The sequence below is a fragment of the Alosa pseudoharengus genome, unplaced genomic scaffold, assembly GCF_046254945.1.
Source record: "Alosa pseudoharengus isolate Yale_2024_CS ecotype anadromous, Long Island Sound unplaced genomic scaffold, YU_APseudo_1.1 YU_APseudo_1.1_scf_5, whole genome shotgun sequence".
NCBI lineage: Eukaryota > Metazoa > Chordata > Actinopteri > Clupeiformes > Clupeidae > Alosa > Alosa pseudoharengus.
This window is the reverse complement of record NW_027468837.1, coordinates 13,082,216-13,108,714: the sequence shown is the minus strand read 5'-3', so window position 1 is coordinate 13,108,714 and position 26,499 is coordinate 13,082,216. Positions and strand designations below refer to the sequence as shown.

The 26,499-nt window shown below is 46.6% G+C and overlaps 2 protein-coding genes across 4 annotated transcripts in view; one reads left to right on the top strand and one right to left on the bottom strand.

Annotated features, from left to right (window-relative positions):
• gls2b (glutaminase 2b (liver, mitochondrial)) overlaps window positions 1-26,499 on the bottom strand; it is a 58,862-nt gene that overhangs the window by 10,313 nt on the left and 22,050 nt on the right. The window contains exon 20 of one of the 3 annotated variants that reach the window (XM_076268398.1): window positions 22,811-23,824. The exons of 1 other annotated variant lie outside the window; for it this stretch is intronic. In XM_076268398.1, coding sequence (XP_076124513.1) covers window positions 23,738-23,824 — 87 coding nt within the window. In that variant the 3' untranslated portion in view covers window positions 22,811-23,737. Of the gene's footprint in view, window positions 1-22,810; window positions 23,825-26,499 lie in introns of those variants that run through there. One more of the 3 variants, XM_076268400.1, reaches the window with a different exon arrangement.
• Window positions 18,043-21,844, top strand: LOC143104487 (elastase-1-like). The gene is made up of 7 exons (XM_076268582.1): window positions 18,043-18,082; window positions 18,389-18,486; window positions 18,799-18,899; window positions 20,292-20,417; window positions 20,771-20,907; window positions 21,231-21,373; window positions 21,659-21,844. Exons 1-7 carry the CDS (start codon window positions 18,043-18,045, stop codon window positions 21,842-21,844), a joined length of 831 nt encoding a protein of 276 aa, XP_076124697.1.

The following is a 26,499-nucleotide window of genomic DNA, read 5'->3' as shown; positions in this document are numbered from 1 at the left end:
GCGAAACGAGAGGCTGTTGGATTCGTGGACCCACTTTGCTGCACAGCGTCCTTCAAATGCTCCTACATCCTTCGCGCCCCCCCTTACTGTGCTTTCAGTGGGGTGTACTTCAAAGCATTCAAACCCTACGTCTTCTGGTATCTCATAAAGGTGGTGGGTTTTCCTTGCTACCCTGGCCCCCATGCCCGGGTAGTCTCTTCTACATCTTGCCTCATTCTCTTGGGTCTTGTGTGCCCTTTTCCCTTTTGTTTGCTCTGCATATAAGGGGCCTATACTAATCCACCCTTTCCGTAGCTCCTCACTTCCCAATCGTACAAGGCATCCGAAAGGAGAGAGTTTGTCTTCCTCGTATTGCCTTCCTGACTCTTGGTATACTACATCCTCTTCTCCAGTTCCTGGTGCTGGCAGTACTGTCAGCTTTGGTTTCACTGCCGAGCACACGTGACACCCTCCTTCTGGTTTTACTGTCTTTGCTGTGTATTTGGCCCATTGCATCCATGAATTATTCTCCCAGGCGCCCAAAGCGCCCGTGGATCTTTTCCTTCTATTCTTGGTTTGAGTCCCATTAACCTGTTCCTTTTCCAAGACCTTGGGAAGCATGTCTGTACTATTTACATTCTTGCTCTTATTTTTGCTTTGAGTCACTGCATTGTCCAGCACCGGGATGTATTCGTTACTCCCCGATGCTTCTGGTTCTGGTGTGTGTGTCTCATCTCCTGATCCTTCTATGTACAGAATATTGTCCGTGTCTAGGGCACTGTCGTCGAGCATCTCCTCTCCGTCTCCTTGCAGAGCGTCATTGGGGGTGGCAGTCTGCGCCCCCTCCATCGCTCTCGTCGTCCTCCGGGGAGCCCGGGAGGGGCCAGTCAAGGGCCTCTTCGAAGCCTCCAGTCCAATGGGTACCGGGGGAACTGCCCCAGTTGGTCCCTTGGAGAATTCGTCTTGTTTCCCGGCTGGTCCCTGGGCGGTCATCCCCGGAGTGGGGGCCGCCCGTGTCGTGCCCTGAGTCCGTCGGCCTCTCCACCACAGGCTCCGCAGGAAGCCGCGAGCCCTGCTGAGGAGGTGTCCGGGGGGGAGGCGTATGGACAGTGGGTAGTCTGAGCGCATCGAGGGCCTTGGCCATTTCTGCGGCAGCTTGCTGTGCTCCACTCTGGTCGTTGGCAGGGGCGTCGGCTGGGTATGGATAATCCCAGTCGGCGTAGAAGTCCCCAAAGTCGATGGTGTCGTTCCCTTGCTGGTGTGATGGTGGCGATGGCGGCGCTTCTTCTTCCGGCCTCGGCGCTTCTTCGGCGTCGTTTCCTGTGAGGTCGGGTGTGTCCGTGGCGTGAGAGCGGGCTGTAGGGTCGGCTGGTGGACCACCGCTGGTTGAGGCTGTGGCAGGTCTGGGTACTTGGGATTCGGGAGTGGCTCCCATCTCAGGTGGATGTCGCCTTCTCCTCCTCGAGCCTGGCTCGGCCCCAGCATCGCCAGCACCTGTAGGCACAGATAGGGGAGGGAGAACAGCAGGCACCCCAGGTACATTGCGCCCAGGGCCATCAGCAGGAGCCGGCAGTATCCTCCGCCTCGTACTCCTACGCGTACTCGGTCCTCCCCTTTGTTCCCCACCACCATCATCCTCCCCGGGGGAGTCTGGTGGGGGTCCTGGCGGGCTCTGGTCCCCGTCATCGTCCTCCGACTCCTCTGGACCTCTTGCTCCTTCTGGTGGCACCGCCCTGTAACAAGAGTTAAGGTGATACCACAAATCTGATCCTTGCACTCTTACCGCCCGGGGGGTAGCCTGGGTCACTCTGTAGGGCCCTTCTGCCCTGGGGTCGAGACACGACCTCTTAAACACCCTCAGGTACACCCAGTCTCCCACTTGGATCGGTCCTGGCTCAGTCCTCCGCTCCCGCGCTCTTTCTCTTCTCTTCTGCTCGTTGAAAACTGCCCTGTGAACTTGAGAAAGCTGTTTAATATAACTGCTCACCTCTTGTTCTAGAATTTCCAGCGGGGGCCTCTGATCCCCTCTGAACCGTGGCGTGGGCATCGCCCGCCCCGTCACCATTTCGTGCGGGGTCAGATGCGTGGTTCGATTTTTTTCACAACGCATTTTCATCAGCGCGATTGGTAGTGCGTCAACCCAATTTAGGTTTGGTAGATTTGGATCGTCGTGCGCGCTTCGGACGATCTTCGCTATTTTATTCTTCAGCGTTCCGTTCGCTCTTTCGACCATCCCCTGAGACTGTGGGTGGTAAACACAACCAAACCGAGTCTTGATGCACAGCGCCTGTGCAATCTTTTTCCATGTGTTGGCCGTAAACGCTCGGCCATTGTCGCTGCTGATTATTTCTGGGATCCCAAACCTGGGTATCACCTCCCTCGCTAGGAATCGAATCACCGTTTTCTCGTCCTGTCCTCGGCTTGGACAGGCTTCTACCCATCGTGAGTAGCGGCATATTATTACCAGTACGTGTTTGTACGTGTTCACCGTTCGACCCATGTCGATGTAGTCCATTACCAGGTGTTTGAACGGTCCCTCTGGGAGTGGCACGTGTCCCAGGGGCCGTGGTCCTATGCCTATTGTTATGTTGTTTCTGTAATTGTGTGTGGCACAAGTGTGGCAATTTCTTAACACGTAATTGATGCGATCTTGAAGGTATGGGGCCCAGAACCCCTTGTCAAGTATCTGTCGCTTGACCTCCCCCCTTGCGCAATGATCCACATCATGCGCATCATGAATGAGGAGATCAAGGAGCCCACTTGGGGCCACCACCCTTCCGTCATGACTCCTCCACACGCCATTCCTGCCTTTCGACGCACCTCTCTCCTCCCATAACAATGTTTCGGCCTGTGGAGCTGCATTCTGTGCGTCTTTAATAGCGCTAAGCGTGAGTAAAGGATCCACAATTCTAAAGGTTCGTTCGTCAGGCAAGGTTCGGACCACTGGGGCTTGTATCACTGTGTCGGTTGCTGTGAAATAGCGATCAATTACGCTCGGTGAGTATCTAGCTTCACAAGGCTTGTCGCAGCACTCAGGGCAATTGGCCCTCTGGCATAGCGCGCAACAGGCGGGATCTACCTGGTGCTCATGGTCGTCATCACACCATTGGGAGCACCACATACACGTATTGTAGGGGTAGGGGCATTTTGTAGGGCAAGGCATACTGTGCATCGCCCTGTTAAGCAGTATTTTGTGCGGCTCATTATCCTGTGGGGATTTAGGGGCTGTATTCAACTTCCTAGCCTCTAACGCCGCTTCCTTTGCTGCCTCATCCGCCTGTGCATTCCCTAGGGTAATGTAGTCCTGTCCCTTACAGTGCGCTTTGCATTTGCATATTGCGAGTGTTTTTGGACGCATCATGGCTGCTAACAACAACTGAATTTGCTCTAGATGCTGAATCGGGCTCCCATCCGATTTCTTGAACCCTCTCTGTTTCCACTGGGCGCCATGCACATGGCAAACATTGTGAGCATAGGCGCTATCTGTGTGTACGGTTGCATCCTGCCCTTCTGCTAAAGAGCATGCTGCTGTCAGCGCCTTTAATTCAGCTAGTTGCGCTGAACATGGTTGTGTGCACGGTTCGCTCATAACTGTCACAAAGGTTTCTGGACCTTTCATCTGTACTACGCTAAACCCTGCATGCGTCTTGTTGTCATAGTTATGGCTAGACCCATCCACAAAGTAGGTGATTCCTTGTCCTAACGGCTCACTCTGCAGGTCTTCCCTCAGCTTGGAGAAGGCGATTGAGTCCGCCACACAGTCATGTGGCTCGCCCTCATAATCAAGCGGGATGAGATCCGCCGGGTTTCCTGCCGTGTCGCATGCCTTTATAGTGACATCTGGGCAGAGTGACAGATTGTAGTACCTCAACTGCCTCTGAGGCGTCACGCAGAACTTCCCTTGTTCCACTAACTGCGCTATTGCGTGGCTGGTGTGTATCACCACTGGCCATCCCATGGTAATGTTGGAAGCTTTGACGTATGCCGAATATACTGCTTCAAGACCCTGGAAGCATGGTGGGTAGCCTTGGGCCACCGCGTCCAGCTTTGAGCTGTAGTAGGCGATTGCCTGTTTGCCACGTCCATGACACTGTGTCTGTGCCACGATCGCGGTCATGTGCGCGTCTTTTCCTGCTTCCTTCCTGACCGACACGTACAGATAGAAGGGTCTTCCGTAATCCGGCAGTGCAAGCGCAGGTGCTTGCTGTAATTCTCCTTTGATGCGTTCAAACGCCTCATTTCCATCCATTGTCCATGTGAGGCGGTTCCTCAGGTGGCTGGTTCCAGCTTGCACGATCATGGCTCGTAGTGGGGCTATCTTTTGTTCATAGCATTCCACCCAGTCGCTGCTGAAACCTATGAGTCCAATGAACGACATCATTTGCTTTACTGTGTTTGGCCTTGGTGCTTTGGTAATTGCTTCAATGTGTTCTGGGGCGATGCCCTTGTGCCCATGCGAAATTCGGCGACCTAAGTAGATCACCTGGGGCTGTGCAAACTGTAGCTTCTTCCTCGATGCTTTGTACCCCCCTTCGGCCAGAACGGTCAGCACATGGACTGTATCCTTCTCACACGTTTCCTGGTCCGGTGAGCATACCAAGACATCGTCAACATACTGCAGAATCGTGCTCCGGCACACGATGTGTTTTAAGTCCTCCTTGAGCGCCTGGTTGAAAATGTGCGGTGAGTGCTTGAACCCTTGTGGGAGCCTTGTGTACTGGAACGTCTTGCCTTGATATTTGAATGCAAAGAACTCCCTACTCACGGGTGCCACTCGTATCGTAAAAAATGCTTGAACCAGATCAATGGCGGAGAACGTTGTTGCGCTTGCCGGGATGTTGGTCATCAGTACGTTAGCATGTGGGACGTCCGCTGGATAGTCCTCAATGCGTTCATTAACAGGTCTGAGGTCCTGGACCATTCTCCATCGCACTCCGTCTGCCTTCAGCACAGGAAATATGGGTGTGTTGCACCTTGCACTTGGGACTTCCTCTAAGACTCCTGCTCCCAGGAGGTCTTCAATTGTCCCTCTTATTCCTTCAGCTGCTTCTGCTGAAATGGGGTACTGTGGTTGGAAAGGCAGCGTCGCTCCTGGTTTCAGTCGGAACTCCACAGGGCTTGCTGACTTTACTAATCCTATGTCGCCATCTCCCTGTGACCATACCACAGGCGGCACTTTTCTCAATATTCTCTCTGTTCGCTCGGTGCCTGTCTCTGTCGCTTCTTGTAGCATCATCACTTTCCAGGGGGTCGGTCCCGGCCTCCCTGTCTTTTTATCCGTCTCATTGTCTATGTAGTACTTCTTGTATTCCTCCCATTCTGGGTCAGATTTGTTGATGGGCACATGGTTCTCCTTATCCCAGCATCGATATCCTGCTCCTCCCAGTAGACCATACATGCAGTATGGGTTGCCATAGGGGCATCCCTTAACGTAGGGTATGTCATGAACCTCCTCCGAGGCCATTTGTCCGCCCTGATGGCCTTCCTGGGAGTGTGTTGCTGGTTGTGCTGCCCTTTTCTTGGGGCACCATGACAGCTGTCGCATGTATGCGCTCCACTCCGCATCTTCTTTGCTGAATGGCACATGTCTCGTTTTGTCCCAGCAGCGGCGCCCCGCTCCTGGGAATAGGCGGTAGAGACAGAACCGATTCCCATATGGACACCCTTTAGCATAGGGTATCTCCTCTTTCTCCTGCGGTTCTGTGTCCATGATCTCGATCACTTGTGGGACTCCCCACACGGTGACTGGTCTGTCCAACTTTATCCTGAACATTGGTTCTCCTTCACAGCTTATGGCCGTTTGTAGTCGGTCATTCCCTGTATCTTTCCATTTGATGCACTTGGCCTCGAGCATTACTAGGCCCATTTCTCTTGCTCTGTGACCTTTGGCCACTCTCAGGGTGATGTGTGGCATTGTTCCGGGCATGTTGAAGATTACGCCTAGATCCCATCCTTCCACAAATTTCACCTCAGCGGCTACTCCTTCTTTGGCCACCACTAGTGCGCGTATGTCAAGTGGGATGCGTCCCCACTTACCCACTTCCCTGTTCCATTTTTCTTCTCTCTCTTTGTTTGGCGTTTGGTCGAATTTTATTGTGCAGTGAAAAGGGCATCTTGGCGTCCTCAACTGAGCATGAAGGCTGTTTATTTGAAAGGCATGCTCTTTGTAGACCACTCGCTCTATGTTTGGTTCCAATCGTCCAACCCAGTAGACCTGGTGAGTTTCAGTTTGAGATGGGGCACTTATTCTTAGGGCCATTTGTGTTGCCAGTCCTGTTATCTGTACTCCTGTTGGGGAACACTCAATTTGAAGTCTTAGGTTGCACAGCGCATCTCGTCCCAATAGGTTGACGGGCGTGTGTTCTGCTATTAAGACTGGTATCCTGATTTCCTTGTCTTCTATTTGGATTGATACTGGGGCTGTCATTGGAATTAGCTGCGTTTTCCCCGAAAAACCCACTGTCTTCATAAACTTTCCTGAAGACCTGGGGAGGTGTTGGGCATCTTTTGGGTGAAGACAAGTATACGTTGCCCCTGTATCCACTAAACATTCTACCTCCATGCCCTCGATTAGAACCTGCAGCATTGGTTCTGCGTCAGCTCCCCTTGTCAGGGCGGGGAACTGACCCTCCCCTGGGTTTTCTGGGCCTCGTCAATTCCAGCTTCCCCCGTAAGGGGAGACTGGACCAGAGGGTGCCTGCATTTGCTGTGGAGCTCTTCCTTGATGTGGAGCATAATTTCCCCCTTGCATTTGTCCTTGGTTTGCCTGTCCTCCTTGGTTGTTCTGGCCTCTGGCTTTTGTTGGGCAATTCCTGGAGATGTGGCCTATTCCTCCGCATATCCAACATTCAATGTTGTTCCCTTGGTTTTGCTGGCCTTGGTATTGTCCTCTTCCATAGCCTCCTCTGCCTTGTCCTCCTCTTCCCTGGCGGGATCCTCCTCTGCCTCTTGGCTGGTACCATTGTTGTCCCTGTTGCTGTTGTTGTGGGGGTCCATATGGCGCTTGCTGCCATGTCTGCATCATGGGCTGCACAGGCTGTGGTTGCATCATTACTGGCTGCTGCATCATGGGTTGTTGTACCACCGGTTGTTGTGCCACTGGTTGTTGTGGCTGTGGGACGGGGGCTGTAGTGGGCATCACTGGAGCTTGGGTGGCTGCCTTCTTTGCCCCCTTTGCTTCCTGGAGCTGCACATGGGTCAGCTTCCTTATGGTCTCCTTTTCTTGTTGCTCCTCCCTGTCTTTCCCTTGTCTGTACAGAGTTACATGGTGCACTACTGCCAGCCTGAATTCCTCTTTGGGCATGGCTGCCACGCGCCAGTCATTTTCCAACTGTGTTCTCACTTCCTTTGGCAGGGCGTCCATGACCGCTCTCCTGAATTGCATGGTGAGAGGTCCTGAATCTTCTGGCCTTTGTTCCATCCTTATCGTCCATTCCTGCGCTGCCTTTTCCACGAAGGCTGCGGGATTATCACTATCTTTGAGCTTCTCTATCCAGACGGCTGAGGGGCTGTACTGGTTGGGGTATGCTGCCCTCAAGGCTTTCCATACATCATTTCGGACACTGTCGAAACACAGGGCATCCCTGTTGGCATTCATCAACCGCCCTAGGTTCTCTCTCTCCAGTACAGCCTCTGTGTCCGCCTTTCCCAATATCAGGCCGAGTAGATACTTTATGTCTCCCACGGCCAGATTTCGGCCTTGAGTTTCTGATTCTAGCCGACTTATCCATCGGCCCGCACCCTCATGCAGGACAGGGAGTCGTGAAATGAGGCCATTCACATCTGAGTGGGTCCACGGCTGGTAGTGGGCCGTTTGATTTTTTGTTATCAATGGTGCCATCACCACTGTCTCTTCTTCATCCGATTCTTCTGGGATGGCTTCCCTCCTTTCCTTTTCTCTTCTGGTTCTTTCTCTCTCCTTTTTTCCCTCCTTTTCCAATTTTTCCAGCTCCTTCTTGTTTTCTTTCAGGCCTTTCTTTACTCCTCCTTCAATTTCGTTGAGTCCCTTCCGTACCCCTTTTCTGATCTCGTCCAGGCCTTTCTCCACTCCTTTTTTCATCCTGCTGATTCCGAACAGTCCTGTGGCGAGTACACTTGGCGGGATCATCATTGGGAGCATTCCGGCCTTTCCTCTGCATGCCTCTACTTGTCGCTGGTGGGTCTTCACACCCTTTTCTCCTCTAAATGTTCTTCCGCAGCCGAGACACACTGCGGGGTCCGCTTCTTTCGGGACCTGTGGCAGTTCTCTCTGAACTTGCTCTACAAGGAACTGTTCCATGATACCCAGTCCTTCGTCTTCATCTTCCGCCGACTCATAGTCTTCTCCTGAGCCGACCTGGCTGTCTGCTCCGTCCATGTCTTCCTCTTCGTCTTCCGCTATCGTACTTGGACTGCAGGATAATTTGAAGGTTAGTCGGCGGGCCCCCTTTTTCTCGGAGGACTCCCGTCCGCGTCCTTGACGGTTTCTTCTCAGTTCCTCGCTCTTTTTCATCTCTTCCTCTCTGAGCTTTCCTTCCCTTTCTTCTTGCGCTACCATGGTCTTCATTCTTTTCAGGACTTCTGTCATTTCTCTATTTAGGCTCTCGCAGCATTCCCTGCAGGCCTTCTTATACTTGGCATGCTCTGGCGTGCTCCCTGGGCCTGCTCCTCCGTCTCCCCACCTTTCCACCTCTATTATTTCCTCCATAATCTCCTCGGCCAGCTTTCCTTCTTTTGATCCGATTCTTTTAGCGGCTTTCAACTCCTTCAGACCTTCTTCCATTCTCATCATTTTTCTCTCATACCGTTCTTCGCTCCCTTGTTCCTCCCTTCTTTTTCTTCGGTGTCTATCTTCTGCTTGCCTAACGGCCTCTTCCACTTCCTTCCAGCATACCTGGATGTATTCCTTGAGCTTCCTCCCTAGCTCCTTGCACCCCTCCATCACAGGTTCCTTGTCCACCTGCGACCTCACCCAGGCCAGGGTTTCCAGGGCCTCTCCATCTCGGGCCTCTTTCTCCTCCTCCCCTGTGGCCTTTATCCATTTTTTCATGACTGCCTCCAGGTGGTCCCACAGCTCTTCAAACCACTGTTTCTGTTTTTCTTCTCTCCCCCCAGGGGCCTGCTCCCTCCTTTGGTCTGGGAGGCGTGGGGGTTCGCTCCTTTCAGCTTCCGGGTCACCCGCACCCGTCTTCTGGCTCTCCCAGTAGGGCTTTTGGGGGCTGGTTACCGGAGATCCATTTGTTTCCCAATGTCCTTTTGTGCTTGCGTGGAAGTCACTCACCACCTGCTCTTCCGTAGCTTCTTCTCCTCCTGTCCATTCCCTCCTTCCATCCGGCACTGTGCCCTCCAGGAGGTATTCTGGGATGGTCGTCCCGGTGGGGGATGATGGTGGAGATGGTCGTGCAGACGCCGGCTGGGGTGTTGATGGCCTTGACTGGGGGTGAGCCTGCTCTCTTCTTATCCTCTTTATTTCCTTCAGTACCTCCGCGCAGGATCCCTCCAGTGTGATTCCTTTCACTACTAGCGGGGCCTGCACTGCCAGGTGCACCGTTGGGGCCTGTGGTCCATACACTGGTGCTTGTATCGCCAGGGCCCGCGGGTTTCTTTCCTCCAGGCGTCGGAATATCTCCCGCGCGTTATCTTCCTCTCGTGGCATATCCGGGTATAGTTTGTCCTTTTCCCTGTATGGGGGAGGACGTGGCTCCTCCATGGGTGGAGCCCCTGGTTCTGATGTTTGAATCAAAGCATCCAGTTCCCTTCTTGTGGGCTGTAGTTGGGGGCACTTTTCTGTGATGGGCGTTGCGGGCGGAGTATCAGGCGGTGTGTCACTCTGGTCCGCCCTCTGCCTCCTCTTCCTTTCCGATATTTTTGCGAAGGCCTCCAGAGTGTTCAACTCCTTCTCTCTCTTTTCCTGCCTCCGTGTGCTCTTGTCATAGCCTTTGTAGTTCATAATTTTCTCCCTCATCTGCGCGATTATTGTCGGGTTGAGTGACCCTTCCTTTGGCCATGCTGTGTGGTCTCCTTTGTATCTTAGGAACCACTTATGGTTGATGCTCTTTACATCTTTCTCAGCAATGGCATTCTCCTTTACTACTTCCTCCAGGGGTGTCATTACTCTGGTCGCCATTCTTCTTAGAGGTCCAAACCGTAGTCTCTCCTTTCCTGTTCTGCTATGTCCTCCCGGTCTGTGCAGAACAGAAGATGGTCCTTCTTGTACTGTCTTTCCCTTTCTCTCTTGCACCTGTTCTGGTCCTTTTCTTCCCAATCCAGCCGTAGGTCGCTTACTAAGTATAGTATAGAATTCCGCACGTCGTCCCACTCCTTGAAGACAGTATTTAGTTTGCCTCTTCTTTCTTCAAATGTCCTTCCTTTATCGTTCACTGCGCTCAGGCTCCACCCGTTACTCCCGTGCTCGGAGATCCTTACCGTCCACTTCTCTTTTATTTTCAGATCACCTGATGTAGCTCCTCCTTCACTTCCTGCTGCGAGGGGCTGTGGTTCCTCCTGCTTCCTCACTGGCAGGCTATTAGGGGTCAGTTCCCCCAACAAAGAAAGCGTTGCCTTTAGGTCTATGTCGCCTCGATGCTTGCACCTATACGGGAATTTGCACTTAAAGGGGACTTTACCCACGTATCCTACGTATTCCTGGCCTTTTCCGTCTCTGACGCTTATCTCCCAGTCGTGTTCGTCGTATTCAACGATATCTATGGCCCAGAGCACGTTCTGCTGTCCCTGTTCCATACACCTCTTAGAATCCTTTCTGTCCTTGTCCACGGAGCTCTTGAGTCTCTGTTAGTCTGATGTGTCACTTTTCTTTTTAGATGTCAGCGTCTTCAGTAAACTGGTAGGCCCTATTACCCCACATATACCTGAAACTGTCTCTTTCAAATTCCCTCACTTCTTCTCCCCTATCGCTGAACTTGAGGGAGTCCTCTCTGTCTTGCCTCTCTCTCTCCCTCTGGCACCGGTTCTGGTCCTTTTCCTCCCAGTCCAGTCGGAGGTCGCTTACCGTATACAGTATAGTGTCCCTTACTTCTCCCCAATCTTCAAGGACCGTATTTAGTTCAGCTCTTCCTTCCTCGAGTACCTCCCCTCTATTGTTTATGGCGCTCACGCTCCACCCCCTGTTCCCGCTTTCGGCGACCCTTATTGTCCACGTCTCTTTTATTTCCGAGCCGCCAGATGTGGCCCCTTCCTCACTCCCGGCTGCTTGGGGCTGTGTTCCCTCCGGTTCTTCCTGCGGCAGGGTAAAAGGGGTCAGTTCATACACCAGGGGAAGTGTTGCCTTCTCGTCTATTTCGTCCCGGTATCTGCACCTGAAAGGGAATCTGCACCCAAAGGGGAACCGCCCTACGTACCCCACTTGTTCTTGATCCTCTCGGTCTCGGATGCTTATTCTCCAATCGTGTTCGCCGTACTCAGTGATATCTATGGTCCAGATTACGTTTTGTTGCTGATGTTCCATATACTCTCAAAGCCTTTCCTGGACCTAGCTACTGAGTTTCTGAGCTTTTGCTAATCCGATGTATCGCTATCGTCACTCCTTGTGTCCATAGGCGTTCCTAACTCTAATGGGTAAGCTTTCCCTATCAGGTATTCTACTTTCTCCAGTAGCTCTGTGTAACTATGGCACCTATATGCCCCGCTCACTAGGCCCTCTCGGTTTCTTGTAAATACGCACCACTTATTATCCCGCTGTCGAATGAAAGTGATATGCCACTTACTTTCTAAGTTCATTCGCTATTTATGGGCGTTACTCTGTTTATTCTCTCTAAATTCTGACTTTTATCTTATCCTTATAACTATCCTCTTTATTTTACCAACGTTATTTTATCAGCGGGGACTTTGAGTCCTTACCTTTCTTTTCAATAATATTTCTTCACTCAAAATGACCTTTTAACCTTTTATTTTGTTTTTTCACAAAGTACATTTATTGGCTTTATTTCCTCTTTTATTTATTGAAGCAAGTACAAAACCTTTCACTTTTAAGCAAAATCAGCAGATTACAAGTTTTTGTTAAGCAGTTATTATGGAATTTTATTCAGCTAAGCAGTCGTTATAGAGGTCTTGCAGCAGTACCTCCCCCTTCTTACTCTTCCCTAGTTATTTGTCCTTCTCCTCCTTGTAGCTGGAGAATCTCTCTCAAACTTGCGCTTTCTGCCCTCAGGTGGGGCAAAGAGCTGGTCAACCACTGGCCTTGTGTTTACCCCCACAAACTTTCCTACCTGCTCTATCACTGTCTGCAGGGCCAATGGCGCTACGCGGGTGCCTAGCCTGGAGTGGGTTCCTCCGTATTTGTCAAACTGATCAATGTGAACTGAATACTTGTCCCTGTTGCTTCCTTCCTTGTTCCAGAATATTGACACTGACAAAGACCCTCTCATAAAACTGGCCAGTCTACCTCTGTCTCGGCCAACTATCTCCCTCACCTCCCGCTCTATGTCCTGCACTGACTGGGGCTCAGCCGGGCCGTGAACCTCTCCCTGCTCTCTCTCTTGTCCTGGCTCCTGTTCAGGCTGAGACACAGTGGGGCTTTGGCTTGGGCTGTACTGGGGATTGGTTGGGCTGTAGCTTACAGAGGGTGGTGGGTTATATCGGGGAGTGGCTGGGCTATTGACTATACGGAATGGGCTGTGGATCAACTGGTGGGATACGGTGTTACCTGGATAGGGAGTTGGAGCTCTCACTGGACCCCCCTGATCTGGCTCCTGGCGCCCCTCTTCCTCTGACCCTAAGCTGCTGTAGCCTGTCTCTGGTGGGGCACTGGCCTCCCCCTGTCCAATGTCTACCTCTATCTCTCCCACACTACTGTTTGGAGTGAACTCCTCTGAGGAGTCTGTGTCGGGCTCTCCCTCACCTGAATCGTCGGAAACCTCAAGGCGGTAAAGGATTTCTCCTAGGGTCTCTGGCCTATGGTCTCTCACAATCCTAAGCTTAGGCACCGTTGCTCTAGCACGGGGCTCGGGGGGGGCATCTGCAAAAACCTCCAATAGCTGCAACAATCTTCTTATGTTCAGACTATGGTTGTTGTGCAACCTTCTTATGAAAATGCCCGCAGCTGCTTCGATTATGTGAGTCTGACGTCCGTCTGTCAGTGTGACGATCCTCCTTCCCTCGCCGAGCTCCTCTACCTCAAATGTGTATGTGTACTTGCCTTGCATCTATTGTGGGCCCATGCCCAGGCAACAAAACAAAACACAACGGCGCACACTCAGCTTTTACAGAAACAACAACAAATTATGATAAAATATGTTTTGTTCATCACCCTTTTTGTTCAGGACGGTTTTTTACACATTTTAACCCACAGCTAATATTGCAGTTTACCTATTAACCCGTTCTTTTCTCTGAGACACACATATATTTTAGGGCAGCCCGTGCTCCCTTTACACAAGATACTATTTTAGTTTTCTCCTTGAAAACTAGATTTCCTCCTTGGAAATTAAAACACTATTTCAGTTTTCTCCTTGAAAACTAGATTTCCTCCTTGGAAATCATTACATGGCCATTTAACTCAGTTTTCTCCTTGAAAACTATTTTCACCGGTTTTCACAATCACAAAACGCTTTTAAGATCAACAGTACAACCCAATCTCTGTCTTGTGTCTCCACTATTCTTTTGAGGATTCAGGTAAACACCCCTTCCCGGCCTACCCACCGACTCCCACAGTACAGCCTTCCCTAATAATAAGCAAAACGCTTACCTTTGGGCCCGGAACGCTGTACTGTTGAAGCCTGCTTCACCCGGGACGGAACTGCTTTCCTTGTTGAATCCTTTCAAATCTCGGTAGGAACCTCCAGATCTGTCGTGGAAATTATCCACTTCCCGAAACCTCCAATCCAACTAGCACTCTGATGTCAAAGACCCGAAGGAGAACACCAAGACGAGAAATGCTGAAGACTGTTGATCCTTTATTCACCGTATTGCAGTGATGATACAATCCAAACAATGTCAGGACTGAACCGTCAGGCAAGAGAGTGATGAGTTGCAGCTGCTACCCCGATGAGATCTGATCTGAATGTGCCTGAGCTCTCTCTTTTATGCTCTCAGGGGCCTGAGAGGCGTTCCTATCATCAGGAACGTCACCAGGCCCCTTCTAGCCAATCAGAACGTTTTGGGACTTGAGATATTGGTGGAAACTCCTTCTCATACAAACATTAAAAAATGTGTGTTGCTAGGCAGAATACATGTGATCAAGTTCTATGTGTAATCTGTTGCCAGGCAGGGTATGTTTTGATTTGGTTCTATGTGTCATCCCAACTTTGGTTTCACTTCCCTCTCTGGAAGGTCCCTGCATCTCCTCTTCTGCTAGCCCCTTCTATTTATGCCCTTCTGGTAAGCACCTTTCTCTCCCAGGCCCTGTTTTTACTTTCACTCTTAGCCTTTGACAGCTCAGTCTCATGACTTCCAGTAAATGTTGCATAACAGTGGCACAAACAACACCTTTATAGTAAATGGAATGTTTCCAATAAACCAGCACACACACACAAGTATTATTATTATGTCTGTGATAAAATCACCACACAAGCAACGCTTGCAGTTTCAGCAGAGGGTTGAAGAAGCGCATTGAGCGCAATGAGTGTTCCCATAATTCCATGCGAGTTGATGTTAATGCAGTAATATTAGATTACCATGGCCTGCAGGCTGTTAATAAAATTATTTTTTAATGTTTTCACATGTAATGCATCCTATGTAGTCGTGTGTTTTTATTTGAAATTGTAATATGTAATTACTAAACTACTTCGGTGCCTCAGGCCCTTTGTATAAACAATTGAAGTCACCCTTAATGTGTATTGCATGTATCAGAGCTAATTCATCCTGGGCCAAATTATGTCGATATGGGCCCGCACAGTGCTCTCGCACCTGGGCCCATCATTGGTTTGTTACGCCACTGCGTAATGCCATGGTGATTTGATATGAGATGCTAGCACTCTTAACTTCGTCACATGTAAATTGTAGGACTGATACTATTTATAACTAACAGTAATTCACGAAGCACTTTAGCCCTAAAAGTAGTACCTACGTCTGTAGGTTAATGTCACACAAAAAGTACAACCAAAGCTGAGCTTGATCAACTAGAACGTCTAAAGAACCAGAACTTGAGTGTAGTTTTTTGCTGGGTCCCAGGCCATGTTGGTCTGAGGGGAAATGAGAAAGCGGACAGTGCTGCAAAGCAAGTCCTCTATGAAGAAGTCACAGAATGTCAAATCCGTGCCCCAGACCTTAAACCTATACTGAACTCTTACATCACAGATAAGTGGCAATCTGAATGGGATTAATGTACCAACATCAAGCAAGGAATGTGAATTTTGGCACGTTTTCATGATCCACTGGGTCGTTATGGGCCACACAAAATACGGTGTTGCTAAAATTACTCCTATTGTGGCTATTAAAGACATGCGTTCATGAGTATTCAGCTACATTTAATGAGTTAAGTAAAATACATTCACACAAAAAAAACATCAATAATGTTGTGGACATTACTTTATTCTGAGATACATCAATAGGCTCTCAAAACAATCCTAAACAGACATAAGGTCTTTATAGAGCAAATCCATATAGATTATTTGTCAAATAAACCAGTAAAACAGAATTAGGGGATGGAATATATAACATTCACACTCATAGCTCATATTTGTAAAATAAATCAGTGAAAAAGTATCCTGACAAACAAGCAGCATTTGAATTCCTTAGTCATATTTCATCATTTCAATTCTTCTAGGTTACCTGATAGCCCAGTTTGAGAGGTGCAAGACACGTGACATTATTTATTTTTGCAGCCAATCACTGCTGTTGTTTTATTTTATTGATTTGATCTTAATCATAGAAGCTAAATTCAAAGGCAGGCCACAGGTAAAATCCAACGAGCTGCATTCACCCCGCAAGTCAATAGTTGAATAGCCCTCTCCTAGAGCTTTTGCAGTATTGCCACTGCTCCAACACTGAAAGGCACTGTTAGAATGCTTGGATCAAGCCAGGTTCAGCATAGCGTATGCCACTGTCTGCTCATGTTTGTGACCGGACCAGGGCAAGCACACTTTTGCAGTTCCTGCCGGAAATGCAGTCTAGTTCTTATATTGTTTCATCATTTGTCCACACAGGTTTACACAGAGTGATGAATACCTCCACATCTTTACTTCTAGGAGACTCTGGGATGCTCTCTTTTGTCCCCATTCATGGTTCCAATTCACCTAATTAGTTGTGAAATGTTATCATTACACAACTTCTTTAGCCTTTTGTTGTCCCAGTCCCAACTTGTGCTTATATTTTCCATGAAATAACCAAAATGTTCTCCTTTAACAGTTAATATTAGCCTGGCTAACACCAAACCTCATCTCATTGAGATCAGGTTTGGGAACTACACATTTGTTTTCTCATATTTGAAACGTGGTTTACGAATGCCCAGAGCCGTTTATTTAGCGCTACGAATGTCTATCAAATGCGTCTGTACGTAGCTCATAACCGCTTCGGTGTGTCGTCATCGTCTTGCAGTCCCCCCTCCGTTTTGTGATTGGTTCCTTCGTTGAGGTGAAAACAAAATCCATGGAATCCAGGGCCCAGTTCCCCGAAAGCATCTTAAGCCTAAGAGCGTCGTAAAGTCCCTCTTACGAACGTCTTAAGATTTGCCGACTGTTTCCCGAAACCATCGTAGCTTAAGAGCGTCGTGAAAACACTCGTAGATCTACGAGTGCTCCAGAGTACTCGTTACCGGCTAAGAGCGTCTTAACAGTACTTCTCACTGAGGTCACCAACAGGACATACAGAGGAATTACAACTTACAATACATAATCCAATTTACGTTCCCATTCTTTATTGTGTTTACCTGTGATGAATCAGATTTTAGCGTGCAAAATAGCCTACATTTAATGGTCATAATAATGTGATGAAAAGCGGACAAAAATGCAATCAAGTTATGAAACGAGACGTTGCCAGAATAGTTTGACATTATCTTTGCTAAGTGAATATTTTATTAGGCCTATGAGGTAAAAAGCAGAGAAAGCAACATGTGGTTTAGTCTGTAGCCTACTGCATCAAAATCTAAGCCTACACATTTCCTCTTTCTTACTCGACTTCTTTCTTATCTTCAAACGTGTTCTTAAGTGACACCGCGAAAAATTATTGCATGGTGCAACAATATAATCTTAAAATAATTACAATTATTTATGTCTCTGTGTGGTATATAACCTACTTGGGATGCTTACATGCAGATGTCAAAGTGTTTCTATTTTCATATTGATGTGAATTAATGGGTAGATCCGAAGTTTAAATGATAGGCCTATAGATAGATAGATAGATAGATAGATACTTTGTCATTGTACACAGAATACAATAATTGCACACAGAATACAATGAGACATTGTTTGGAACAAACCTGAGATGTCCATAGAGACGCTAAAAAAGACTAAAAAATATACATAAAATAATTTACACATAAAATAGTTGTAGTTTAAATGACATTCGGTTGAATAGACCTCATCTATTTGAATCTGCCAGTGATGTGAAATACAGCATGATTATGGGGCCTGGAATGGAGATTCAAATCCCATTTCAAATCCAGTGACACCAGTAGCAACGTCAACGGACAAACTTGCCTCTCTGATCAATAGACTTTTTAAATAGTTTTTTAAGAATATTTTCTGAGCTTTTTCCTATATAGGGTCGCCTAGTTGAGAGCGGGAGTATGTGAGCGGGACAGAGAGATGGGTTTAGATAGGGGAAATTGTTGCGGGTCGGAGTGGAACCTGTGTCCAAGTGGGCATTAAGACCCAAACGTGGAATGGCAACTGCCGCTTGCACCACAGTTGTCCACCCCCCAATTTATAAATACAGTATGTGTTGTCACACTTTTCCTGAGTATGCATGCTTTCCTCTAAATTCTGCTTACTAACTTAAACTTCTTAAACATTACGCAACACTGTCCGTATGGTAAGTGGGTTGGAGAGGTGACTGTTTGGCATACGATAGCTGGTAGCACACAGCTGTGTATCAGAAGGACATTCCCAGCATATAGGCACACTATACAGGCAGCGTATATATACATAGGAGCCAATCCCAGTGTCCCCAGCTTAGTCTCACCAGGCTGCAAACATGCTGAAGTTCGTGCTTCTTGCTGCACTCTCTGTGCTCGGTAAGACAGAGGCTGACCCGGGCTCTCAACATGATTTATCTTGAAATTGTTGCATACCCTTAAAAGTTATACCTCATGTATTGTAGATGTTATATGCCTGTTGTATTATACTCTGTTGATGTTGCTGGGTCAAGCTTCTCAAAATTCCCTCCACTGGCGGTTAGCAGTTGGGTCTTTGGTTTGTGATTTAATCAAATAATGTCATGTATCTCTCTCAATCCCCTACCCCACCCTCTCATTTCTCTCTCCTCCCTCCTTTCTTCCTCGGTCCGTCTCTTTCTCTCTCCCCCGTCCCTCTTTCTCCAGTGCTGGCTGAGGAGGAGTCCCAGCCTCGGTACCTGGAGGATTCCCTGGAGAGGGTTGTGGGAGGTGAGGTGGCTCGCCCCAACTCCTGGCCCTGGCAGGTAACATTCTCACACCTCCACCAGCCCAGTCTTCTCCTAAAGGACCCTCAATCCACATCTCCCTCTGGGCGGGAAAGTGGGGTTCTGTGCACTCGCAACACCATTTGCAGGCAGGGTCGCTATAGCCTCTTCGCTGAGATGAGCTTTGATCACAGCAGTTATTTCACTGTATTTCACTAACGTTTCGTGGCTCCAACACAAAATTGATTATAGACTCTTCCAGTCTAAATCTGGCCTAAGGCTCCAGCACACTGCACTCCGGTCTGTATAACCCACATTCTGTTGCCCGCATGTGCCCCATCTGCCCCACAGATCTCTCTACAGTTCCAGTCTGGCAGCAACTACCACCACACCTGTGGAGGCTCCCTGATCAGGAGGGGATGGGTGATGACTGCTGCCCACTGTGTGGACAGGTACAGCAACTCTGTGTGTGTGTGTGTGTGTGTTTTTATATGTTTGTGTTTGTGTGTGTGTGTGTGTGTGTGTGTGTGGGCTTCAAAAGAAAATCAAACTTTAAAATGGAGACACACTGTGCTGGTTTTGGGGTCTGGTCAGATTGGCCTGACCTCAATGACCTTTGCGTAAGAGTCGGAGTATCCTTGGACTGGGTGAAACCTGACACAGAAACCATAATCGTTTCTGAGGATTTGATAACTGACAGTTTAACCTCAGTAAGGGCTACTGTTGTGGATACAGGACATTATCTATCACTTGACAATGCACGAAGGTACCTTGTAAAGCTACAACAACAGCGACAGCAACAACACTGGACTGGTTTAAAACTACAGGGAAAGCTTGCTTGCCTCCCTACTGCAGATCATGCTGTCTCTCACTCAATACTCAAAAACTCTGCAGTTGATGAAGACATAGTGACTTTTGCAGCCAAAGCCAGACTACAAGTTCTTCCAACTAGATTCAATCTTTCTCTTTGGTACCCTAACACATTCTCTTCCCACTGTTTGCACCATGATAGTCAGATAATTATTGAATCCCTGTCTCATGTTCTGAATGGCTGCTATGTGTATAAGGGAATGTACATTGCCAGACATGACAGAATTGTTGACTTAATAGTTGAACACATAATTCCATATGCTTCACCATGCAAAATTTATAAGAATGTATGCGTCTCACCTTGCATGTTCAAACTCTGTAATAGTGGAAATAATGTGTTTTCAAATGTTGCTGCAAAAAAGCCAGATGTTGTTGTTGTTGATGAGGACAGCAGAGAAGTAACCATTCTTGAAGTAGGCTGTGCATTTGACTACAGTCTAGAGGATGCCTACCTTACAAAGCTTTTAAAGTATCAGCCACTCAGAGACATTGTTGTACAGCTTGGGTACAAATGTAAGCTGTTGGTGTATATATTTGGAAGCCTAGGTAATGTCCACAGACTAGTAGTCAGGGGGTTGCAGATTGCTGGTCTCTCTAAGACAAGAGCAAAGGCTCTAGCAAAATTCTGCTCAATTTCTGTGATAATTGGCAGTCGCCACATCTGGAGAAGGCGCTGTTTTTTGTACCCATGAACTGAGACTAGAGGCATAGGCTACTGGGTTTACAATGCTGGTATCTAAGATTGTTTGTGTTCAATGAAATCTACTGTAAAATGTGAACACAAATAAAGGTATTAAAATGTGTGTGTGTGTGTCAAAGAGAGAGTTTATGGATATGCATGTGTACGTGGCTGGGTGAGAGTGTGTGTGTCTGTGTGTGTGTGTGTATTTTTTGAGGGGGACAGAAGGGATGATTTTTCCTTTTCTTGTTGTAGTTGTTGTACTCACTGTTGCTTTTTGCACACCCTTGTGCAGTCAGAGAACCTGGCGTGTTGTCGTGGGAGAACACAACCTCAACAGCAACGAGGGCCGTGAGCAGTACGTCTCTGTCAGCCGTGTGTACGTCCACCCCAACTGGAACCGCAACCAGATCTCCAACGGGTCAGTCCACACATTTTACACCTACGACAAAAGCAATGATTGGGCCACATTAACTCAAGATCATAATTGTCCCATATGGCATTCGATTAGTCATCACTATTAACAAAAATACAGTAGGTTAGAGTTACTTCTACAGTGAATTGTGTTTTGTATGTGTGTATGTCTCTGTGTATGTGTGTATTTGCAAGAAAATTTCTTATATTCTTGAGTCCCATCGATTTATTTTGATGGATTATTTACTATTTCTATGTCAGTGAGAAAACCTTTCCCTTTCCAGAATTGTTCTACAAGTGTTGCTTCATGTCATAAAGAATTTAAATTGTGTGTGTATGTGTGTGTGTGGGCTTTACCAGATATGACATTGCCCTGCTGCGTCTCTCTAAAGAGGTAACTTTGAACAACTATGTGCAGCTGGCCAACCTGCCCCCCTCTGGCCAGGTTCTGAACCACAACCACCCATGCTACATCTCTGGATGGGGACGCACCACCAGTGAGCTCACATTCACTCTCTTACTACGGTTCATTTAGATGAAGCATTTAGAATAGACTAAAGTGACCCAGTATGCATTCCGTCCAGAGGAGGTGCTCACTGTGAAAATATTTTTTGTGTGATTTGAACATTGCACTTACAGTAAAGAAAACAACATATGCATACAAATACAGTAAACATCATCCTCAAGGTCCATTCGTACAGGTTAGAGCTGATACGATGCTGAATGATAAACACAAAAGACTAACCAACTGATACATAGTATTACATCTGTAATCTCAATATCCATGCTCTCTCTCTCTCTCTCTCTCTGTCTGATGTAGCTGGTGGTAACCTCTCTGCCCAGCTGAAGCAGGCCTACCTGCCCGTGGTTGACCATAAGACCTGCTCCAGCGGCGGCTGGTGGGGTAACGGCGTGAGGAACACCATGGTGTGTGCTGGAGGCGGAAAAGACTCTGGCTGCCAGGTGAGGGCGCTCTTCCCTATTCATTTCACCTCAGTCCACACATGTGAACAGGCGTCTGCAGTTTCTTTTTTGTGACTGTGATTTTGTTCTTTTTTTTTATTCTTTTTATATGTTTTTACTTGTCAACACTGGTCTTCATCAAAGTGCATTTTAATTAATAGTTAGTTGCCTTTGGATTGTTCATTTGTATTGGCTGTCATATTTTGTAATGTTTTATGTTTTATATTGTGTGTGTGTGTGTGTGTGTGTGTGTGTGTGTGTGTGTGTGTGTGTTTTTGCTCTCAGGGAGACTCCGGTGGCCCTCTGAACTGTCAGCTGAGCGGCAGGTACTACGTCCACGGAGTGACCAGCTTTGTCTCAGGCAGAGCCTGCAATGAGAGCCGCAAGCCCACCGTCTTTACTCGTGTGTCCGCCTATATCGGCTGGATGGAGAACGTAAGAGCTCTTACACACGCAGACAACATGTTTTGAACATACACATAACATTCACACTCGCATTATACATACAGTATGCATACACAATCCCACATGCATGTTGTGCAGACACAACACATACACACGCACATGTAACGGAGGCAGACTGAGCTAGCATGCTAGTTGCCCGTGTAAATCCTCACAGCCCTAACCTTAAGAATGCTTCTTACCGCTGAGTTGGAAGCCTGGGTTTTTAGCTCAAGTGGTTAGAGCGTTCATCTTCCATGCCGGTGTGTGTGTCAAGGTGGCAGGTTCGAGGCCTGTGAGCGGAGAACGAACCGACCTTGTAACACACACACAGACTCTCACACACACAGAGTATATAAACACAGATGCAAATCCAGACAAAAACACACATCAACATAATACATCAGATCATTCTGAAATCCGTCTAGTCTTGGTGCTGATTCAGGGTTAAATCCTTTCCTGAGCCACTGTACTGAAATCTGACTACAGATTACTAATCTGAATACAGACAAATCAACACTCGAAATACCTTCTGATACTCTCCCTCTGTTCTCTCCAGATCATGGGTTAAGATCCTGAGGGATATCTGAGCAGAACGTGACAGAATGGCAAGGCTTCAATCATCACGGTCAGCTCTGTCACCACTCCATCCAGACAATAAAGTTTACTTATAAACAAACAAATCATTTGTCTGTGGTCCTATTGTTTTTTTACAATTTAATTTTATTTTAATAAACCTTGTCTTTACATCTACTACACAGTTATTACGCAACCAGAATACACATCAAAGCAGATATAGCAACAAAAAAACAATTTAGGAAAACATCATTTTGTCACATCTTTTTGCATAACAGATATGCAAAAAGTCCTCAAGGTGAAATTTCAGAAAATAAAACATATACAATACAGACAAAAATAAACATATTTACATAAGTTGTACTATTTACTTTTATACAGTATGGTTGATAAAAGTATTTACAATAGAGACAATGATATACACATGATAGAACTACTCTTAAAGGTGTAGTCTGTGGTTCTAATTTAATAGACTTTTGTCAATTCAGAAAAAAAGTGTATAAATTATATCCAAAAAGCTTCTTTGCATAATACATCCAGGTCCAGGCACTCAGGTGGATTTATAATTGTAAAAAGCCTTTATTTTACTGGGCTACAAGCAAACAAACAAACAAACACACACACCAACACGTGTCTGCTTATGGCTTCTTCATCAGGGTGTGCAAATTGCTTCTAGGGCCCTCTTGCTGTCCAGTTTGAGTGTGTGCTGTCCAGTTTGAGTGTGTGCTCAATAAATCTTGCATGTTTCTATATAGAGTGGCCAAAAGAGACAGGGACGCAGCCGGAGCCATAGACAATATCAGATGATCAGGAGCACAAAAGGGAAGAGTGCAACTGAACTGATTGACTGCCTGAGCTCAGATAGTATCAACCTGCCAGAACTTTAACTGCATTTCCCTCTCATCTTTTCAGTGTGCTTGACAGAATCAATCGACAGCATAACACACTGGCCAAAACAGTTCATTTGAAAACTGGGCACACATGTTATAGCCCTTCAAAGGCAAGCCTCACAAAACATTCAGAGAAAGTCAATACCCCATTTTGTAATGCTCTACATATTACGTCTACAGTAGGCGGCCACATTAAAGCTGCTCTAAGCAATATTTTGATGTGTATTTTAACAGCCATCTCTAAAAAAAATAGATTCTGTGTAAGAAAGAAAATGATCACTGAGATTCCTGGGGTCCGTGATCATTAGCTACAAAAATTGCCATCTAAAACCAATCAGCAAACCTCCAAAAAGAACAGCTTGTCCCGTCATGAAAGCGAACAGGTCCTTTCCAGAGATGAGCTGGTGTGCTGTTTATCTGGTAGTCATGAGGCGTGAGGAGAAGTCCAAGTGTCCTCTCATACCACTCCTTCCACTGTCTTCAGTTTGTCAGTCTCTTCTCCTGCCTGTGTGCTCTGGGTCTCGCTGCAGTCCTTATGGTACTCCTGTAGAGGGCGCCAACACAGCCATAACTCAGTGCTCATGGCTGTTAGTCTTGAATACTAATGTCACAGCTTTAGTTGTCATGGTAAGGGTACATTTTACAATTATGTTAGCCCTCTCTTACATGCACTAGCTTAGTGGCTATGTTACATATGGCATGAACTACCAATTTTTTTTGCAACATATTGTGTTTTATTTACAACCCGAATTCTGAAAAAGTTGGGACACTTTATAAAATGTGAAAAAGAATGTTATGATTTACAAATCATGTCAACCCTATATCTAATTCAGAATAGTTAAAAGACAACACATGCCAGATGTGCAAAATGCCCATGTCAGGCTCAGAAAAGATGGCAGCATTTCTGTATCATGTCTAAATAAAATTTCTTCTTTGCATGGTAGACTTTACACTAGCATTAGTGAAAAGAGCATTAAACTAGACAATGCTTATCAGAAGTTTTCCTGAGCCCATACAATGATTTTCTGTACAGAAAAAGGTCTGGTTTTAATGCAGCCCTGTCCCTTGTTTTAAAGGTTTCTCTGGAGTCTCTGAATATTTTAAGGATGTTATGTATTGTAGATAGATGATTAAATCCTCAAATCGTTTGCAATTTCATGATAAGAAGCATTATTATTATATTGTTTCATCATTTGTCCACACAGGTTTACACAGAGTGATGAATACCTCCACATCTTTACTTCTAGGAGACTCTGGGATGCTCTCTTTTGTCCCCATTCATGGTTCCAATTCACCTAATTAGTTGTGAAATGTTATCATTACACAACTTCTTTAGCCTTTTGTTGTCCCAGTCCCAACTTGTGCTTATATTTTCCATGAAATAACCAAAATGTTCTCCTTTAACAGTTAATATTAGCCTGGCTAACACCAAACCTCATCTCATTGAGATCAGGTCTGGGAACTACACATTTGTTTTCTCATATTTGAAACGTGGTTTACGAATGCCCTGGGCCCACTTCCCCGAAAGCATCTTAAGCCTAAGAGCGTCGTAAAGTCCCTCTTACGAACGTCTTAAGATTTGCCGACTGTTTCCCGAAACCATCGTAGCTTAAGAGCGTCGTGAAAACACTCGTAGATCTACGAGTGCTCCAGAGTACTCGTTACCGGCTAAGAGCGTCTTAACAGTACTTCTCACTGAGGTCACCAACAGGACATACAGAGGAATTACAACTTACAATACATAATCCAATTTACGTTCCCATTCTTTATTGTGTTTACCTGTGATGAATCAGATTTTAGCGTGCAAAATAGCCTATATTTAATGGTCATAATAATGTGATGAAAAGCGGACAAAAATGTAATCAAGTTATGAAACGAGACGTTGCCAGAATAGTTTGACATTATCTTTGCTAAGTGAATATTTTATTATGCCTATGAGGTAAAAAGCAGAGAAAGCAACATGTGGTTTAGTCTGTAGCCTACTGCATCAAAATCTAAGCCTACACATTTCCTCTTTCTTACTCGACTTCTTTCTTATCTTCAAACGTGTTCTTAAGTGACACCGCGAAAAATTATTGCATGGTGCAACAATATAATCTTAAAATAATTACAATTATTTATGTCTCTGTGTGGTATATAACCTACTTGGGATGCTTACATGCAGATGTCAAAGTGTTTCTATTTTCGTATTGATGTGAATTAATGTGTAGATCCGAAGTTTAAATGATAGGCCTATAGCTGTGACATGCAGTCACCTGACATCACCGTCAAATCAGAGGATATTTCAGAACTATTAACGTGGACAGCTCCCCTTAAGAGCATCTTAAGAGGAGTGCACGCGCGTTCACGCTACGAGCATGTTCGGGAAACAGTCGGAAAAACCAAACGAACGATCATAAGATGAATTAGCAGCGTCAATAAAATTGCGCGCGTAAGGCAGCATGGTAAAACCCAGGCTAAGTTAATATGCTGGTCTTTGAACTATTCTCAATTAAATATACGGTCAACATGCTTTATAAGCCATAGCATTCTTTTGTTATTAACATTTTACAAAGCGTCCCAACTTTTTCGGAATTCAGGTTGTACATAATGATGTGTCATATATGCCACATACTATTACTGCATCATATTGTTGTGTAGCATTTAACTGTCAGGCGCGCGGGAACCTATTTTTGACCAGGGGTGCTGAATAACAAAAATAATGGATGTCCGACGATTCCCTCCCCCCCCCCCCCCCTGGACATGTTTAGGATTTTGACTGCTAAATACGTCATTTTAGTGCGGTGTGCGGGTGATAGCGAGAAGTTTTAGAAAAGTCCTGGGCAGCCACAAATTCTAATGTTCCGCGACAGCACTCTGAGTCCACTGCGCCCACCCTAACCCCCACAGAAGCACACTTGACATCGTTAGCCTATTTCAGTATAGCTAAGGAAAATTACTTTTCTGATTGTCAAAACCACACCAGAGATGTTAGGCTTTAAATATAGGCTAATAATCAGGGTGCAATGATCTCGCCAATAATTTCTGAATAGCCTAAAGTGTGTTGTCTCCACAGCAAGTATGTGTCCTAATAATTTCTATCTTAGCGACTAGGATAGTGAAATGATTTCACTAGCTATGCATTTATTATTTTTGCAAACCTGTAAAACACAATTAAAGTTTCTTTCAGCTTATCCATGGTTTTTTTGAACGTGTAAATCACATAGAATATGTAGGCCT

What these genes read in the sequence shown, in the direction of transcription:
- LOC143104487 (XM_076268582.1), top strand. Translation starts at nt 18,043, where the DNA reads ATGCTGAAGTTCGTGCTTCTTGCTGCACTCTCTGTGCTCG. An exon ending in GCTGCCCACTGTGTGGACAG is followed by an intron (nt 18,900 to 20,291) that starts GTACAGCAACTC and finishes ACCCTTGTGCAG; the next exon opens with TCAGAGAACCTGGCGTGTTG. An exon ending in GAAAAGACTCTGGCTGCCAG is followed by an intron (nt 21,374 to 21,658) that starts GTGAGGGCGCTC and finishes TTTTGCTCTCAG; the next exon opens with GGAGACTCCGGTGGCCCTCT.